Source organism: Desmodus rotundus, chromosome 1 (genome assembly GCF_022682495.2).
Source record: "Desmodus rotundus isolate HL8 chromosome 1, HLdesRot8A.1, whole genome shotgun sequence".
Lineage (NCBI taxonomy): Eukaryota > Metazoa > Chordata > Mammalia > Chiroptera > Phyllostomidae > Desmodus > Desmodus rotundus.
Window position 1 is genome coordinate 101715445 of NC_071387.1, and position 18203 is coordinate 101733647.

The 18203-nt window shown below is 48.1% G+C and overlaps 2 protein-coding genes across 7 annotated transcripts in view; one reads left to right on the forward strand and one right to left on the reverse strand.

Annotated features, from left to right (window-relative positions):
• UBN1 (ubinuclein 1) overlaps nucleotides 1–12346 on the forward strand; it is a 38426-nt gene extending 26080 nt beyond the window's left edge. For 3 of the 5 annotated variants that reach the window (XM_024553337.3, XM_053928984.1, XM_045189859.2), the window contains exons 14-19: nucleotides 4031–4081; nucleotides 4177–4219; nucleotides 5381–6601; nucleotides 7661–7904; nucleotides 8182–8271; nucleotides 10203–12346. In XM_024553337.3, coding sequence (XP_024409105.2) covers nucleotides 4031–4081; nucleotides 4177–4219; nucleotides 5381–6601; nucleotides 7661–7904; nucleotides 8182–8271; nucleotides 10203–10252 — 1699 coding nt within the window. In that variant the 3' untranslated portion in view covers nucleotides 10253–12346. The remainder of the gene's footprint in view (nucleotides 1–4030; nucleotides 4082–4176; nucleotides 4220–5380; nucleotides 6602–7660; nucleotides 7905–8181; nucleotides 8272–10202) is intronic. The other 2 variants (XM_045189860.2, XM_053928995.1) reach the window with 1 other exon arrangement.
• A 174-nt stretch (nucleotides 12347–12520) lies between these two features.
• PPL (periplakin) overlaps nucleotides 12521–18203 on the reverse strand; it is a 46541-nt gene continuing 40858 nt past the window's right edge. The window contains exons 20-22 of one of the 2 annotated variants that reach the window (XM_024553340.3): nucleotides 17913–18029; nucleotides 17305–17397; nucleotides 12521–16037 (exon numbers count right to left, since the gene is read on the reverse strand). In XM_024553340.3, the coding sequence (XP_024409108.2) occupies nucleotides 13377–16037; nucleotides 17305–17397; nucleotides 17913–18029 (2871 nt within the window). In that variant the 3' untranslated portion in view covers nucleotides 12521–13376. Of the gene's footprint in view, nucleotides 16041–17304; nucleotides 17398–17912; nucleotides 18030–18203 lie in introns of both variants that reach the window. The other variant, XM_024553339.3, reaches the window with a different exon arrangement.

An 18203-nucleotide genomic window follows, 5' to 3' on the forward strand; every position in this document is an offset into this window, starting at 1 on the left:
TGCAATTCCTTGCTCCCTTTCTTCTACTTCTGGCACCCCTATAATGTGGATGTTGGTATGCCTGATGTTGTCCCAGTGGCTCCTTAAACTATCCTTATTTCTTTTTATTGTTTTTTCTTTTTGTTGTTCTAATTGGGTGTTTTCTGTTACCTTACCTTCCAAAGCACTGATTTGATCATCTACTTCATTAATCTATGTTGATTCCTGCTAATTTATTCTTCATTGCAGTTACTATATTCTTCATTTCTGACTGGGTTTTTTTTTATGTTTCTATCTCCACTTTTATGTTTTATATCTCCTTGTTGAGGTTCTCCCTGAGATCAGCCAGCATCCTCATAACCAGTATTTCGAATTCTGCATCTAGTACATTGCTTGTCTCCATTTTGTTCAGTTTTTTTTTTTTCTGGAGTTTTGTTCTGTTCTTTTATTTAGAATTTTTTTTTTATGTCTCCTCATTCTGGCCGCCTTCTTGTGTTTCTGTGTGTTGGGTAGAGGTGTAACATCTCCCAGTCTTGGTAGTGTGTCGTTATGTAGTAGGTGTCTTGTGGGGCCCAGTGGTACAGTCTCCCAGTCACCTGAGCCAGGTGTGTCCCTCCTGTTGTGAGTGAGTGTTGATTGCTGTTGTCCTGTCAGTGAGAGGGACTGACCCTGCAGCAGTTTGGTTTTGAATGCTGGCTATGAATCCAGTGGAGGAACTATTGTACAAGGGGTGACCCTATGGAGTAGGATTTGCTTTAGTGGAGCCCTGGTGCCTTCTGAGACTACCCTTGGATTGTGTTGTTAGTGGGGGCGGTTGGGTGATGCTCTGGTTTGGTCTGAAATTGGCCACCAGATGTGTTGGTTTGGGGCCTCTTCGGAGGTGCTGGCCCGGGGCCATCTGGTATGACTACAAAGTGACCTACAGATGGTTGCCACTGTGCTAATTTTGGATGTGCCTGAGAGGGCAAAGCTGAAAACCGAGGTTGGCTGCTTGTAGTGGATGGCTTGGGGCTGCTTATTTAGCAAGAGGTGTGGGGTACACAGAGGCCAGATGCTGCTGCTTTTGGGTTTGTGAACCTTTAAGACAGGGGTGTCAAACTCATTTTCACCTGGGGCCACATCAGCCTTGCGGTTGCCTTCAAAGGGCTGAATATAATTTTAGGACTGCATAAATGTAACTGCTCCTTAACTAGGGGCAAGGAGCTCGGCACTGCCGCTGGGTAGAAACAAGATGCCAGGCCAGATAAAACAAGATGGAGGGCCGGATTCGGCCCACAGGCCTTGTGTTTATCACCTGTGCTTTAAGAGATTTTAGGAAAAGTCTACAGCATGAGCGAGGACAGGCCATTTGTATGGAAAAGCCAGTGGAAGTGGCTTTGGTGGGCTCACAACCTGGGTGGGTAGGTTCTAACTTGAATCACTAGGGTGGGAAGAACAGTGTTGGCTAAGTTGATGGAGACTCAGATAAGGTGCCCTTCTGCTAGTGCCACAGGTGCCATTTGGCATCTGTGCCCCTCTTACCAGTCTCAATATGGCCCAATGTGCATTATCTTCTGGAGGGCGGGCCCCTTGCAGTACAGGCTTTCCCTGCTAGTTCAGTGTTCTAGGAATCCATCTGTATCAGTGTACCAGCTGGCACTGCTATGAGAGGCTGCATTAGGCTTCAGTGAATTTTTTTTGAAGGCTCATTCAACACATTTGCCCATTTCATGATGGGTGATTTAACGAGTGCACCTGCCCACACATAGCTGAGTGTTCAGCAGTTTTTGCCCCAAGTAATTTTTTTTTGTTTCTATGGATGAAGAAAGTCTTCAAAGAAATATTTTGCTGATGTGGAAAAGATGAGACAAAAAAACAGCAGAAGCACTAAAAAGGCATCAAAATTGATGAGTTCAAAAACTGTTTTGAGCAGTGGAAAAAATGTCTTGATAGATGTGTTGCATCAAATGGAGAGTACTTTGAGGGTGACTGAAGTTTAAATATGTAAGAATAAATACACAATTTTTTATAAGTAGATTTCAGGGTTTATTTGCCCACCCTTGTATGTTGAGCTATAGCACCTCTGTTCAGCTAGACTGCAGGGGTCGTAAATGATGGCTGCTCTGTAGTTTAGTCGTAGTTCTGATGTGGTTGTGGAAGTAGGCAAACTACAGTGTTTCCCTACTCTGCTATTTTTAGCAGAAGCCTTACTGGATATTTATATTCATGTTTTTCATTACATTGTGGAAGTTTTCAGCCATTATTTCTTCACTATTCTTTCTGCTCCTTCTCTTTCTCTCCTACTTCTGGGACTTCGTTAGTGTGTGGTATCTATGCGGGTCTGCTTGATTATGTCCCACAGGTCCCTTAGTCTCTGCTTCCTTTTCTTCAATTTCTTTTTCTTTCGGTTTCTCAGACTTGATAATTTTCATTCTTCCATCTTCAAGTTCACTGCTTCTTTTTTCTGCCTGCTCACATATACCTTTGAAACCCTTTTGTGAATTTTTCATTGCAGTTATTGTAGTTTTCAGCTCCAGAATTATTTTTTTTGTTTCTTTTTAGGTTTTCTCTCTCTTCATTGATATTTTCATTTTCTTCACACATCATTTTCTTGATTTTCTCCACATCTTCCTTTAGTTCTTTGAGCTCCTTTAAGACAAATATTTTTAAGTGTTTGTCTAATATAGCTGTCATTTGATCTTTTTCAGGGACAGTTTCTGTTAATTTTATTTATTTTCCTTTGGGTTGCACTTTTCTGTTTCTTTGTATCCTTGTGATTATTTTTGTAGAACACTAGACATTTAAATAGAATAATGTGGTAACTCTGGAAATGAAATCCCCCTCCACTCCCACCCCCAGGGATTTCTTCTGTCGTTGTCGTCACTATTTTTGGTTTTTTGATTGTTTAGGCTGTCTGTGTGCTGAGGTTCAGCCTGAAGTGTAAATTTAATGTTTTCTTAGGTCTTTTCTAAGACTTTCTTGGGCATGCATAGTCACTTCCTAATTTTACCCATGTATGCAGTTGTTTTGAATCGCTTAGTCTTTAACGTTTGGCTTCCAAAACAGGAAAGTTGAAAAATGAAGAAGTTAAGAAAAGGGCACTGGCCCTTTATATTTCCTAGGAGTCACTTTAACCAAAGGGGCAGGGGTTTGCAGCAATGGCAGGAAGAGAAACAACAATGGCTGCCCTCTGTGATCAGAAGCAGCAATCAGTAATGAGAGCACAGGTCCCAGATATGTGTAGGATAGGGTTCTTTTGCCCACCCTAGTTCCCACAAGCTGTGTGCAGGCTACCTCTGGGGATTGGTGCACAGCTGCCTACTATGCGGTTAGGGGATGGGTAACTGCTTCTGTGCTAAGAGCTGAAATTGCCAGAAATTAACCTGCAATTTACCCGTCCAAGCCTTCCCCTGGAAGTTGTAAACTTTGAACAGGCTCTAGAGTTCCAAAATAGGTACATCAGAGAGATTTTGCCAGTGCAGTTGTCCAGATGGGGAGAGGATTAATTCTGGTGCTTCCTGCTCTGCCATCTCCCAGAATCCTCTGCTGGATTGATTGGGCTTGATTCTTCTGTAGGTTGGACAAATCATGGAGCCTTTTCTTGTTTCAGTATTCCATCTGTGAATGGAATTGATCTCTCCTTACAGATTGGACTCTTGAAGGAATGAAGGGAAGGGCATAAAGATAATTTTGTTGAGATTCTCTGGAAAGAGACATGCTGTGGGTCAGTACACATTTTACTCTTGGAAGGAATGAGAATCAGCAATAAGGAAAGCACTTTTACCTTTTATGATTTTTTCATAGAGAAAAATCACTACGGGAAATTTGGGTGCACAGCCATAGGAGGTTTTTGTTGTTGTTGTTGTTTTTGGGGGGGTAAATCCTAGACTCTTGGCTTTCAGGTGGCCAGCACTGCCACTTTTGATCCTCTTTCCAGCAGTGAAGTAAGTAGTGCTCAGACATTTAATGAGTAATAGGTACTGAGGTCCAGGGATGGTCGGAAGCTCTAGAAGCAGAGTCCCTGCTTTCAGGGAGTTTATGCAAACTGCCCAGTGTTCTATGTTTGTTTCAGGACTCTGTTTAAGGAGAGTAGAAGAGGCCATGGACACCTGACATCAATCCTGTGAGTGTCTCATTGTTTTTATTTCTGAAGACTACTGACATTTTTATTTCCTTGGTGGATCTCCTCTAAACCTTTACTGTGTTCATTTTGTACAGGGCCAAGAAGAAAGTAATAGCTTCTTCCAAAATCAAGGTGAAGGTGAGTTGGCCTGCTTGGATCATATGCCGTCTGTTCTCATCTTTTTCCAGCTGTGCCCGTGAAACCTCTTGAATGACCATGGCAGCTCATTGAGCTTCGCTGTTCTGGGTGACAGCTCTTCAGGATGGCACTCTTGAGGCTGTACCAAGAGGCAGGCCAGGTCCACCTGAGGGGCCTCGGGTTGTTGGTAGGGCAAGAGACCTGAGCCAGGCCACTGAGTACCCTCCATCTTCAGTCCTAAGAAGCAGTAGCCACCTGGCCAGTTCCCCAGGCTGTTGTGGAGTTAAAGAGGTCTTCCTGACAGGCTTCTGAGGAGGGAAAAGACCCTGCTTATGTCAGGGTATTACACTGTGGTGATCTTTTTATGAAGAATACACTCCTAGAATAGTTCAGGTTGGCCTATAGCTACAGCAGAAAGGACAGATGGCTTTGTTGAGTTTACCTAGCAGAAATGAAAGAAAGTACATTGGTTAGAGAATAGAGACTGAAAATGATCATAGGTATTTCAGAAACCTCTCAATGTAATAGAAATTGCTGTTTTACTAAATTTTTACCAGTTCCTGAGGCTTTGTAATGCTCTTAACCATGACAGAACAGCCTGGGAGAATAATCTGTGCAAATTGTTGATGCTTAAGTATCTGTTGAGCTTCTACAATGTCTGAGACATACTGTATTTAGCACTTGGGGTGTAGGTGTGATGCAAGAGACCCCATTCCTACTCCCATGAAAGGACTTTTCTTTTGAACCCATTGAGGAGACAGGTGTTGGGGAAAACCAGGGAGGAAAAGGAAACTAATTCAAGGCAGTGTTCCTGCCGTGCATCACTTTCTGGTTACAGCTGAGGAGCTGTAGAAGTGTGAGTGCCAGTGGGGAGAGTGTCTGCTCAAGTCTTGCATTTTTTCAGAAACAAAAAAGAAGAGGTTCCCTGTGGTTGTCTGTGTACTTAGCAACAGAGCATGCTTGGGTAAGCCCAGCCCCAGCCAGCTGGACATGTTTAAGTCCCCATAGGCCTGTCACCTACTCTCTTTCCCCTTGTTTGTGATTGTATAGGAGGGCCTAATTTTGGGACCTTGTGGTGTTCTCATGCTTGCATTCTCACAACAGGGCCAGTGTTGGCATCTTTGGACATTTCTAAACTTCAGCATTTCTGCCTTCCTTTAGGAATCGTCTACTAAGCCTGATAAAAAGGTTTCCATCTCATCAGGCCAGATTGGTGGCCCTCTGGCTTTGCCTTCAGAACACCCGGGAGGAGGCCTGAGCACTGGAGCTGCAAACAGGGAGCTGCCATCCCAGGCACTGGGCAACCTTGCGAATCCTGCTTCTGTCAGCCTGGAAGACTCGTTGGATGGGGACATGATCCATAATTCAGCCGCCTCCTTGGAGGCTGTGTCCAAAGAACTGACTGTGTTGAACAGCAGAGCAAGTGGGAGCTCCGAGTTCACACTGCCTACAGCCTCGAAAGCACCTGCAGAGAAAGTTGCAGGTGTTTTATGTACGGAAGAAAAAAGGAACTTCCCAAAGGCTAGCCCTTCTGCCCCACCACCCTCTAGCTCTCTGCAATCACCCCTCAATTTTCTGGCTGAACAGGCTCTGGCACTGGGGCAGTCCTCTCAGGAGAAAAAAACAGAGAGTTCTGGCTACAAAGAACTTTCCTGTCAGGCTTCCCTGAGCAAGGGCCTGCCAGAAGGGCACCAGTCCAAAGCAAAACACCATGGTTTGCCACGGACGTCTCATGCACCCCAGGCAGCAGCTCCCATGCCTGGCCCCCAAGTGAGAGTGTTTCATGCAGGCACTCAGCAGCAAAAGAGTTTCACACCCCCAGCCCCATTTGTCAATAAGCTTCAGGGCCCAAAGCCTTCTTCCTCACAGTGTCATCGTTCCCTCCTCCAGCTCGTGAAGACAGCAGCCAAAGGCCAGAGCTTCCATTCCTCCACACCAGCCTCTTCAGGAGGCACATCAGCCTCCAGCAGCAGTTCTCATAAGGCCCCAACCTTGTCCTCTGCTGCCCTGAGCCATCCAGCAAAACAGCACTCAGCCAGCTCTTCAGGGCCATCTTACAAGAATAGCCCCTTTGCCGGCTCTATCTCTAAACACGGGATTTCTTCTGGCACCTCTTCCTCTGGAGGAACACCAGTCCAGAGCTCCACTTCCGGCAGTCTGCTCCCCAGTGCACAACCTCCCTCCACAGGACAGCCTGCCAGCCGACCTGTCCCAGGCTCTGCAGTGAAAAAACCACCTGTTTCCCAGAAGCTGACCCTGGTGGCCCCTCCTGGTGGTCCAAATGGAGATTCTAGTGGTGGGACGCAGGGAGTGGCCAAGTTACTGACCTCCTCCCTGAAGCCCAGTGCAGCTAGCAGCGTGACATCTTCTACCTCCTTGCCAGTGAGTGTCTGGGTATAGCAGCTGCCCCACGGGTCTTGCAGACAAGGCTACCTGCCTTGCCCTGGTCAGACAGTGAGAACTGACATTGAAGGTCTGATAGGAACAGTAAGCCCAGAAATCAGAAGGAGGACTGGACTTCTTGTTTTCCGGTCTTGTCTTTCCTGTTGGCAAGAATCCCAAGAGAACCTGAAACTTCTTAGGAGGGTGAGAACTGGTCAGCACTGTGTTTGCAGGGAAGCTATGAATCTGGGGTGGAGGTGCGGTGGGGAGGTACGGAAAGAGCCACAAAACTTTCGTTTCATAGTCTCTTACCCGTCCGTCTCTAAACAAGTCAGTAAAAATAATAATGCCTATCAGATCATTAATTTATGTGGAGATGTTCATGCCATAGGAAGATGAATAACTTTTGAAAGTTGTTCTCTTCATTGGGTTTTAAAGGGCTCTGCAGTTCAGACAGAGGCCGTCTGATGAAGTCCATTGGTTGATGAGGGTTGCCTGTGGGAATTTCAGAATTTTGGGTGTAGGTTGGGGAAATAGAGGGCATCTTTTCATTTTTCAATATATAAAACGACTGTGTGGCTGCAAGGATAAAATTATAGAAAGGTATGTTCAACAAGGTCTCACCTGCTTCTGCCGTGTTCCTATCACCCGGCAAGGGTTTTTCTATGTTTCTTTCTAAAAACAAAGATTAATACCTTTGTGTTATTGCAATGAATACAAATGTGTGTGTGTGTGTTTTATTTGTATAAATATACACATATACATTTCTATATACCTACATTTGTGGACGTCTATATACGGTATTCTTCCCTTTCTTTGTTACATAATGGAAGCATATTTGATGTCCTACTTTATAAAGTGAACACTGAGTCCTGGGAGACATACCAGGCCAGTTTAGAGACTTTTGTCTTTCTTCTTTGGGGATGCAGACTAGGGTGCTTGCATAAGGGGCAGCTGACATTCGTGTGCATGTCCCCGCCCTGTGCCTTAACAGGTTTGGTTTGTGAGCAGGCAATGGACAGGCTGGAGCTCTGACCCTTTTCTGTGTTTACTTCCCAGAAAGGAACAAGTGGGACTGTGCTGCTGACCAGCTCATCGCCCTTAAATCTTCTGTCCTCATCCTACAAGACAGGCAGCCCAAAGCTGCCTGGGGCCGTGAACTCGAACTCCCTGGGGATCATTTCCCAGTTTCCTCTCCATATGCTTTCCTTTAGCGCCGACTCCTCTGCCAAAGCAGGGGTCTCCAAGGATGCCATCGTCACGGGCCCTGCACCTGGGACATTTCATCATGGCCTCAGCCACAGTAAGTGTTTGTCCCCTTCTCATGCTGGAGGCACAGAAGGTGCCCCAGGATTTCTGCTGTGACCAGTGAGTTCTGTTGTCGTGTACCAGGTTTCTGTGTGTGTCCGGCGTGTGGCTATGGGCAACGTTGTTGGGGATCGTGCTGAGCCCCTCTTCAGGGGCTTTTACCCAGGGCTGGCCAGTAGGCCGTCTGGGGCTCTGGACCACAGAGGCTGCTTTTCTGTTCCCGTCTTCAATGTGTGTGTTTTGTTCTTTTCTCCCCTCCTGTTTTCTCTCAGGTCTCCTGGCTGGTTTGCACTCCAGCCCACCTCACGCAGCACCTCTCCCACACACTGCCGTGTCCACCCACGTCCCGCAGAGTCTGCCAGGTAATTGCCAGGTGGTCGGAGTGCTGTGCGCACTGTGTGCCATTCCCCTCTCCACTCAGGAGATGCCTTGTCTGCTGCCAAAGATTCCAGCGTCTCTACCTCGTTGTCACTGTGTTGTCTTGGTTTGTCGTTTGAGGCTGTGGCTCTGTGGGTACTCAGAATGACACAGGCTTCTTCCGCTTTGTGATCTCCCCTGTTTCCCTGTCACTGCGTCAGCCTTATCCCATGTTATCACAAAGGAAGTCAAGGTGACCTGTGTGTGAGGCAGAGGAATCCTTGGCCATTGACTACTTGGGGCACTACAGGCCTTTACATTCAAGCTGCTATGCCTACCAGGTGATACCAGCTAACAGCAGACTCTGTAAACTTGGTTTAAATGAAAGGGGAAGTCCAAGTAGTAGCGAGAGGTCACAGTGGCAGGGTTTTCAGGAGGGACTTTACCTCTGATAGAAGTGTGTATCCGAGAGCAGAGCACTGTCAATTCAGTTCAGATGTAAAAGAGAGTTGGGGGCACAACAGGAGTTGGAGCAGTGTTTCCTTTTTTTTTTCTCCTGCTTATTCTCTGCGAGAGCAGTGGTTTTCAGAAAGGGACCCTCTACGAGCCCTAGGTTTATAGCTGTGAGAAGCTGGCACCTTTGTCACCAGCAACTGGCCTCACCCTGTCCTGGAACCTGATTCTTAAATACAGCTAATGGAATGCTGGTGTAGAGCCTCAGGGATCTTGGTTTTGGCCTATTGCACTTCCTGCTCTAGACCTGCCCCAGAAATGACCAGGGCCCACATTGGTCAGGGAGGGCCATTTTTCAGGGAGCTGAGACTGGAGCCACCCTGGCACACTGGTACCTGGTGGGACTAAGATGGGGAATCATCCAGCTGGGCATGCCCGAGACCTGCTGTACTGAGAGCTCTGGTCTTTCTCTCCCAGATTTGCCCTGGGTCCCTGGCCCCCATGTCCTTAGGCTGATGCATTTGCAGTGAATACCAGGGGCCATCTGGGTGCAAGAGTGGATTGTAAATCTCCCATATGGAATTGTTACTTTCCAGAGAAAAACTGAGGGCAAAGCCTGTATCAATAGTTAACTCCATTTTCCACTGGAGAAACAGTAAAATGTAGTGGACTCATGCAAACTGGTGGCTGCTGCTGTAGCTGAGATAACGGATGGGGTTGCAGAGCTTTCTGGGAGAGAGCTTGTGGTTTTTCCAAAAAGAGATTGCACGGCCTCTGCTTGCTCTCAGGTATGTCACCCTTTCAAACTGAAACGATAATTAAAGAGCCATTGGAAAGATGACCGTGGAGTCTGTGGTATTTTCAACACAAAAGGGAAAAGTGCTTTGTTTAACCATTTCTTTCCTGTTTTCCCTCTGGACAGTAAGAGGCTATCAGAAAAGCATTTATTGCTAAAACAGTCTAATTGAGTAGGTTGTTCTTCTCTCCTCTAGACATTCTTCAGGCTGTAGGATTCCATGAGTAGTTGTAATGAGAAGCTGTCTGGGCATTTTAATTGTGTGACTTGTTTCTGCTTTGCTTTGTTGCCTATGTGGACTCACAATGCTAGTGCCTTTGAACTTGTCTTTATAGAAACAGAGGGTCTTTTGATGGTGAGAATGCTGATTGCTCCTTGAGTTCAGGGTGGCTGTCAGACCTCATCATGGAAGGCTGGTTTGCCACAGGAGGGTAGGTGTAGGCCCACACTGCATAGCAGAGGTGCTGCCTTCATGGTGCAGAGGGTTAGGGAGGCTGCAGGCCGCTGCAAGTAACAACATACTCAAATCACCTTTGTCAAGTGTTTCTGGCTTGTTTGAACCTCAGAATACTCAACGTACAGAGGCTCTTGCTGTTTAAGGTGATCTTCTTGAAGTTTGGTTACTGCTGCCTTAAGGGAATCAGAGATCCTGAAAGATTTATGTTGTTTTTGCTTATTCTTTTCCAGATGCTTCTCAGCTTCATGGGAAAGGGCCCAGTGTTCCACGGAAATTGTGACCTCTTCAGAGGAAAGGCTGGAAGCTGAACTAGTAGGTCTCTGAAACTGGATAATCAGTATGTTCTTTCTGCCGATTGGTTTTCTTCTGGAGAAGGCGTGAGTGCTAAGTGGAACGTCTCTTGGCACTTGTGACGTGCCTTCAGTTAGGGGAGCAGCATTGTGCTTCTCCAGAGGTACTGACTGGCCTGGTGATCTGGGCCTTGTGGCTTTGTTGTGGACAATCGTTGGAGGGGCAGCTCTAGGTTGGGGGGTGTCCTGGGTCACATATGGAGCTCTGGTGGCAGGACTGAGCAGTTGGCACACCTGTGTTGTAAATCTGCCCAATCCCCTGGCATTTGTCAGAGTACCTCATGGCACCCTACTGGTCAGAGGCTCCTTTTGGCCACACTAGGATCCCTGGATGTCATGGTGTCCATCCCATCCTCAGGCTGTGTGTTCAATGGACAAAAACCCAAGCTAATGCCACAGCTGGGAGACTTACCTTGTCTCTTTGAAAATTACTCAGAACACTTAGTGTGTGCACATCGTGGGGGCCAGTTTATCCTCTAAACATGACAATGAAGCTCTTTTAGAGAAAAGACCTTTGTAGATTCAACAATTGTGATAGGATTTTTTAAAGACACTTATTTTTAGCTCAGTTTTCATCATTACCATTAAATGCATTGGATAGAATGGACTGTTCTTCGCACGTCATATTTTCGCATGTCATATGGAAGACATAATTCCAGTGCCTTTATGGTGGAGCAGAATTAGACACATATACACTTGGCCCTCTGAGTGGCTCTCAGATGAAGACCTTTTTAAAAGATGTCTGTACTTAAGACATAGCCAGTTTATTTGAGGTTTTTATTAATGCTCATCATAATCTGTGCCGTCCTGACTTAAAGGTTACCTGGGACTCCAAATCCTAGGTCCCAATTCAGCCAGGGCCCCTGTTTGTTTTTTCTGGAGTTCATCAGGTGGGCTGCAGAGCCCCAAAGGCGTCCTTTATCTCTTTGAGGTTGAGGATATGAGGGGTTCCAAATTACAGGCAGACATTCCAGTTTATTTTATTTAAAAGTCATTCTCAGGCAGACCTGCAGGTATGGGCCTTGGTGAAGCATCTCCTGTATAGACAGGCCTTGAAGTCCTAACTAGGGCTCTCCAGGCAGTGGGACTATGCCTGACTTAAGGGTGATGCACCACTGAATTGGAGAGTGCGTCAGAGACAGACTAAGACAACTCTGGAGCTCCCAAGTCATTATGGTGTTCCCATTTAACCATTGGCTGCTTCACAAGGAGTTTTAGGGCATTTGCCTGTCCTGTGAAGTCTGTGCCATAAGGCAAGTCTCAACTGACTGCTCCAGCTAAGTCATTTCAAATATTTTGAGAGTAAATAGCCTCCTCAGAATGCATAGCTATGTGGAGACACAGGCAGCTCTTTTAGTTCCTGATGCCCAGGGTCCAGTGCTCAGTGCTTCATGCTGAGGTTTGCCTGGTGTCTGGGGAGCAAGGCCTCTGCTCTGACTTACTACGTAAGAACCAACACGTGTTTCACATGGGGCTACATGGGTTCCTTATCCCTTTATTATATATACTTTTTGCAACTTGGATTTCCAGTTTGTTTACAGGATAGTCTTAGGAAGTAGCAAAAGAGCCAAAGAAGAGATTTGTATTGCTGAGCTCAGAGCAGTGCAGAGACCACCCCTGAGCTCCTTTTCGGCCCGAGACACCGGGTCCCCCCCTGCAGTGCCCCCTCTTCCCCACATACCATTGAGTGTGCAGCTGGAGCAGAATACCCTCATTTGTAGGAATCTAGTGATGCCTCTTGCCTCAGGGAAATGTTTCTTTGATGGGGAGATTTCTTTTTCTTGTTTATGCTTTATTTGTGGTAACGAAAGAGTGAATGACTTAGCCATGGCAAGGCAGATCTACAGGCAGAGCGGGCTCCGGGCCTGGGGGCTGCGGTGCTGCAGGGCTTTCCTTGGTGCAGCCGTTTCTTAGTGTGAAAGGGGCTGTGGCTTTGGTGCAGCCACTGGGTTGTTGTTAGGGGCTGGTGTGGAAATTGTTAATCTTGTATAAAGCAACTTAATAAATTGTTTCGAGGTTTCCAATACATTGTTTCTCATTCTTCTTTCTTGACCATATTTGCTAATAATTCTTTCTCCCATAGGAACTGTGATTGGAACTGGTAAATATCTACATGGGATACCCATTTTGGCTGAAAGGAAGGAGTAGGGGCAATAAACCACACATGCAAAAGAGGAAGAAACACACATAGCATGAAATTAGAGTCAAGCCACCAGGTGTTTATTTTTGTGTTATAAGTGGAGTTCCCTATTACTTTCCATTTTATTAAGTAATACAGAGATACAGAGAACCCAAAATTCGTTTGGTAAAAAATCAACTATGCAGTACACCTATGTACCAGTTAGAGAATAAGCGAGATCTGTAAGGCACTGAAGCTAAGGCTACCGGCAACACAGTCCACTATGAAATCACTTTAATTTCAGAACCAGAGAACAGTCTCTAATGATACATTTTCCTGGGACAATCTGGCTAGCAGAGGGCCAGACACTGTGCTGGTTTCTTTGCGTCTTTTCTGGCACAGATCCCAGATCTGTCTCACCATTAGAAGTCTGACGGAAAGTAGGCTGTCAGCCAGACTCTTGGAGGGGTGTGAGTGCAGGTCGGCAGTCCCAAGGGGCCCAGTCCTTTTATGAATGGAAGGGTGTGGGGAAAGTTTCCCCATATGGTGTGCGAAGGCCAGTGCTGCATGGAGTGGCTTGTCTGCCTCAGGTGTCTTGTGCTTTAGTAGTGTTCAGATTGCTTCCAGGTGTCACACAGAGGGTCTGTTGATGGGAGTGTGTAGGAAGAGGGAGAGAAAAGAAGGGCTTCATGATTTTGAATCATTGGAGGACGAAACAGGTCTCTCACCTGGGTTGAATGATAGTGCAGCCAGTGCCCATTCCTCTTGTACATGAGCTGCACTCTGAGTAGTTTGGCAGAGAGGGCGTGGGTGGCATGCTCAGCTCCTCATGGACTAGGAGCCTGCACGGGGCCAGGGGGGAGACACTAGGGGGAGGCTCTGGGATAGGAGAGAGCCAGTGTCAGCTTCCAAGAAGACTGAAGGCAAGGCTGTGCCTACTTCTGTCCAGACACCAGGACAGCGAGCTCTTGGATGGACATATCCTTGTGGACATAGCGGTCATACTGAGCAGGGGTCAGCCTTCCGTTCTGTAGGGCCTCTTCAATGGAGAACTTCTTGCCAGACTTCCTGTCATGGATCACGGAGGACTCCCCATTGGGACCCTTGACCGATATTTCCTCCCAGTCACACTCCTGACTTCTGAGTTTCACAAACATGTTCCAGTCTATGAGGCCAGCCCGATGGGCTTCCTCTGGGGACAGCTCCCGGCCTGTGTCCGGGTCGATGACCACGATGGAGCGCCGCAGATGGTTCTCCCTCTGCTCCCTCTTGACGGCCACGGAGCCCAGGCGCTTCTGCAGTTCATCGATCTCAAGATCTTTGTCTTTGGAGAGTCTCTTGAGGTCTTCCAGTTCTCTCTCCAGGGACCACAGTTTGGAGTCAAGGTTTGTCCCAGAGTCCACTGTGGTCATGTTTCTTAGGTCTCGTGTTTCCATTGCTGCCATTTCAATCTCCGATTGCAGCCTTCGGGTCTCCAGCTCCAGGTTTTGTCGCTCCAGCTGTAGTTTGTGGTTTTCTTCCCTAAGAAAGTCCAGCTCTTTGGATGACTTGGAGTTGTGGAACTCCAGCTCTGACAGCTTGGCCTCCAGCCGGCTCACCTCTGCGTCCAGTTCCCTCTTGCCCCGGCTCTCCTCCTCCAGGCTGCTCTTAAGCTTCTGAATTTCTTGTTCTGTGTCACCTTTCTCCACCTGGATGCTTTCAGAGAAGACCACCTTTTCCTTGACCTCCATTTTCTCCAGGTTGATGAGCTGCTTCTTCAGGGTCTCAAGCTCGCTCTCTAGGACCTGCCGCCGGTGCCTTTCTTCCTCCAGCTGGAGTTTGAGCAGGGAGTGCTCTCGGGCTTGCTGGGGGTCCTGCTGCAGCACCACTTTCTGCTTGAGGGTTACTTTCTCTCGGGCTTCCCCCTCCTCCTTCTCCAGGTCAGCAAGCCGTTGCTTCAGCCGCTGTACCTCCAGCTCGGCCTCCCTGCGTGCCTGCCGCTCACGCTCCAGCTCTTCCAGCTGGCGCTCCAGCTCAGCCCGTCTGCGCTGTAGCCGCCGCAGCTCCCCACGGAGGTGGTCGATCTGCCGGAGCTCCACGTCAATGCTCTCCGTGAAGGCATCCACCTCAGCTCGCAAGCCTGGCTCCTCCTCGTACCTGACTACCTCCTGTTGGACCACCTTTTCTTTTACCTGGGAAAGCTCCTCCTCCTTCTGTTTGATTTTCTTCTCTTGAGAAGCCCTCTCCCTCTCCAGATCCACTTGCTTTTTCTGTTCCTCTGATAGCCTGGCCCTCAAAGACTCTACTTCCTCTTTGGTTTGGGGGTCTTCCTGGAACTGGAGGATCTCCTGGACTACCTCCTTGGTCTGTACCTGGGGTTTAGTGTCTTTCAGGGACTGAATCTCTTGCTTCAGCTGGTAGATCTCTAAATCACACCTTTCAATGAGTCTGGTCTTGTCCACAATCTCCTCCCGGAGCCTCTGGAGCTCTTTCTCCATCTCAGGGTCAGTCTTATACTTAATGACTTCTTTTGTCACTTCTTTGACTTCCACCTGGGGGCCCCGCCTCCTCAGTGCCTCCAGCTCGCCCTGGTAGCTCTTCAGCTGTTCCTCCGCACCCCGGTACTTGCGTTCCTGCTCCACAAGCTCCAGGCGGAGGTTGGCCACTTCACTCTCTGCCTTGGGGTCTGGCCGGACGATTTCCCGCACCTTCTCCTGTACCACCACTTTGGCATTTTCCTCTTCCAAGGCCCAAATCTTTCGGAGCAGCTCGCTCTTCTCCCTCTGGTGGGCGCGAGCCTTGGCAGCCTCGTCCTCATACTGGCGTTTTAGGTCGCCAGCCTCCCTCTCGGCTGCCATGTCCTTTTCCACCTTGAGCACCTCCTTGACGGTGACCTTCCCCTCAGCCATGGCTCTCTCCTTCTCCAGTCTCTTCAGCTTGTCCTGTAGAAAGCTCAGCTCCTCCTCCTGCTTCTCCCTGCGCTTGCTCTCCCTCTGCTGGTCCTCCTGCAGCTGCCTGTATTCGGCCTCCAGCTGGGGGTCGTTCTGCAGTTTCACCACCTCCTTCTCAGTGACCTTCTCCCGTGCCCGGCTCTTCTCCTCCGCCAGGGCTGCAATGCGCTGCTGCAGGAGGACCGCCTCCGCTTCCCGGGTGCCCTTCTGCCGCCTCAGCTCCTCCAGCTCCTCCCTCAGCTTCAGGACCTCATCGGCCTGGGATCTGTCTGGCTCAATGCGCAGGACCTCCTTGACTATATACTCCTGCCCCCCGTTCCTGGTCTCCTGCTCCAAGGCGCGTAGCCGCAGCTGCAGCGCCTCCAGCTCCTCCTGGAGCAGCTGGTTTTTGTGCTGCTCCTCCGTCAGGGTCCGCTGCATCTGCTGGAAGCTCTCCTCAAGTTCAGGGTCTGGAACCTTCTTCAGCACCTCCTTCCTCACCACGGCTTCCTGGGGGTTCTGATTCTGCAGAATCTGGATTTCTTCCCGGGCACTCTTGACCTCATTCTCCAGCTGCTGCCTCCGCTCAGTCTCCTCATCCAGTTCCTTCTGAATCTTCCATGTCTCCTCTACTCCAGAGTCCGGCTTGTTCCCTTGCTGGGTCTCATGGGCCACTCCTATCTCTGGCTGCTGGGAAGGAGAAGACAGTACATGGTGAAAGCCAGACTCCACATGGCCTGTTGCCACCTGGTCACCTGTGAACAGGTCACACTGGTTGTCCTGTGATCTGTAAGGGACCCTATATGCTGGGTTCACAGGAGTTCTAGGGTTACTTTTAAAAATGGTAAAACAGCCCTGGCTGGTGTGGTTCAGTGGGCCTGTGAACAAGAGGGTCGAGGGTTTGATTCCCAGTCTAGGGCACAGGCCTGGGTTGCGGGTCAGGTCCCCAGTAAGGTGTGCACAAGAGGCAGCCACGCATTGATGTTTCTCTCCCTCTCTGTCTCCCTCCTTGCCCCTGTCTAAAAATAAATAAATAAAATCTTTAAAAAAATAATCTTACAAAAAAAACCTTTTTTTAATGTTAAAACAGCCCTGGCTGGGTGGCTCACTTGGTTGGAGCATCATCCCATACCCCAAAGGGTCACGGGTTTGATCCCTGGTCAGGGCACATACCTAGGTTGCAGCTTTGATTCTCAGTCAGGGTGCACATGGGAGGCAACCGATCGATGTTTCTCTCTCACATCAATGTGTGTGTGTCTCTCTCTACCCCTGCCCACACTTCCTCTCTAAAATCAATTAAACATATCCTCGGGTGAGAATTTAAAAAAAAAAAAAAGGTAAAACAACTAATTCAGGGTTGTTGTTTTTTTACAGGCATCTGGTAAAATATTTTTTAAATGTTTAAGAGTGTGAAGTGAAATCATAGTTTTCTACCTCTGGTCCTGTACTGTTGCTAGAAGGGTATCTGTCATCTTAAAGCAAGTGTATTTTTAGTGTGTGCCATGTTTGTTTTTCTTTACAAATACTCGGTCCCCTGTTCTGCACCCTGCTCACTGCACTTTATAGATGGAGACAGAATTCCGCAGCAGCACAGAGAGCGCTACTTCGCTGCTTAACAGCTACCTGTGCACAGACCATCGTTTAATGACCCATTGCTGATCAGTATTGAGTTGCTTCCAGTTTCTTGTTATTACAGTGCTGTCATAAATGTTACCGACTTTTAAAAATAGTACCTTTTACTGGGTACTCAGTTAATGTCTGTTGGTTGGAATACAGAAGTTGTACTCAGTAGGGGCATTGGCTCGGGCCAGTGTTTGCACTGGTGCTGCCCAGCCGCATTTGCAGGGCCACTCCCACTAGTTCACAGGCTGTTTCCTCGAGGCTGAGTGAGTCTTGTTTCTTACCTGTTGGAACAGTTTTGAGTAGAATGTTGTGTTACACTAAGATTCATTACCTGTCTCAGCAGATTCAGAGCAAACTCCAGGTTCTGCAGCCTCTGTCTGTTGACGGCGTTAACTTCAGTGAACTTGGCAGCAAGAGCCGCTTCCTATAGGAGAGCATTCATCAAACAGGAGTCAACAGGCTGAGCAAGAAAGAGCTAGGACAGGTTTTGAAAAGTCTGGCAGTTGGGGATAGAGGGTAGTAGCTTCTTACCCCTTCCTACCAGGTGTTCTACTACAGTCTTATTCAGTGGAGAGAAAACTGGATTTAGAGTCAGAAGTCTAAATTCTCAGTGGCCTAGAGCAGATCTCTGTTTGAGCGTTAATGTTCTCATGCATAGAGGAAATAACCTTAGCCTCCTATGTACCTACTGGGTGGGGGGAGCAAAGTGGGAACCTCTCTAATCCATGGCTCTGACCCAGATACTTGTAGCAGGCTGTCTTTCTAGGTATATCAATGTCGCTGCCCCAGAACAAGTTCATTCTTCTTTTACCAAACCTGTCTGCACCCAGGAGAGTTCTTGGCCCAGTTTCCCTATTGCACGTACATCACCTCTGAGGCGTGTATGCCGCGCTCCTGGAAGGCTGGGCAGCTCTGAGAATGCTTAGCCGCAGAGCTCACCTCTTCCCTCACTCTGGCAGCAGGGGACTGGAGCCTGGCTCTCTTGCTCACGTGGCTGCTCCTTCCATTCTCCAAGTCAAGAAGGGACCTTAGTTTCTCTGCTTCTAACTCGTAGTCCTGGGGGAGAGACATGGCAGAGGTCAGAGAAGGTCAGTTGAGATTGGAACATTCTTACAGTCCTTCCAGCTGACGGTGGAGGTCTTCCACTCAGCTAAATCCTGTACTGGCTGCCAGGAGTTTTTTAGAATCCTCAGCACATAACAGTACATAGCTACATCCCCGAACAACATG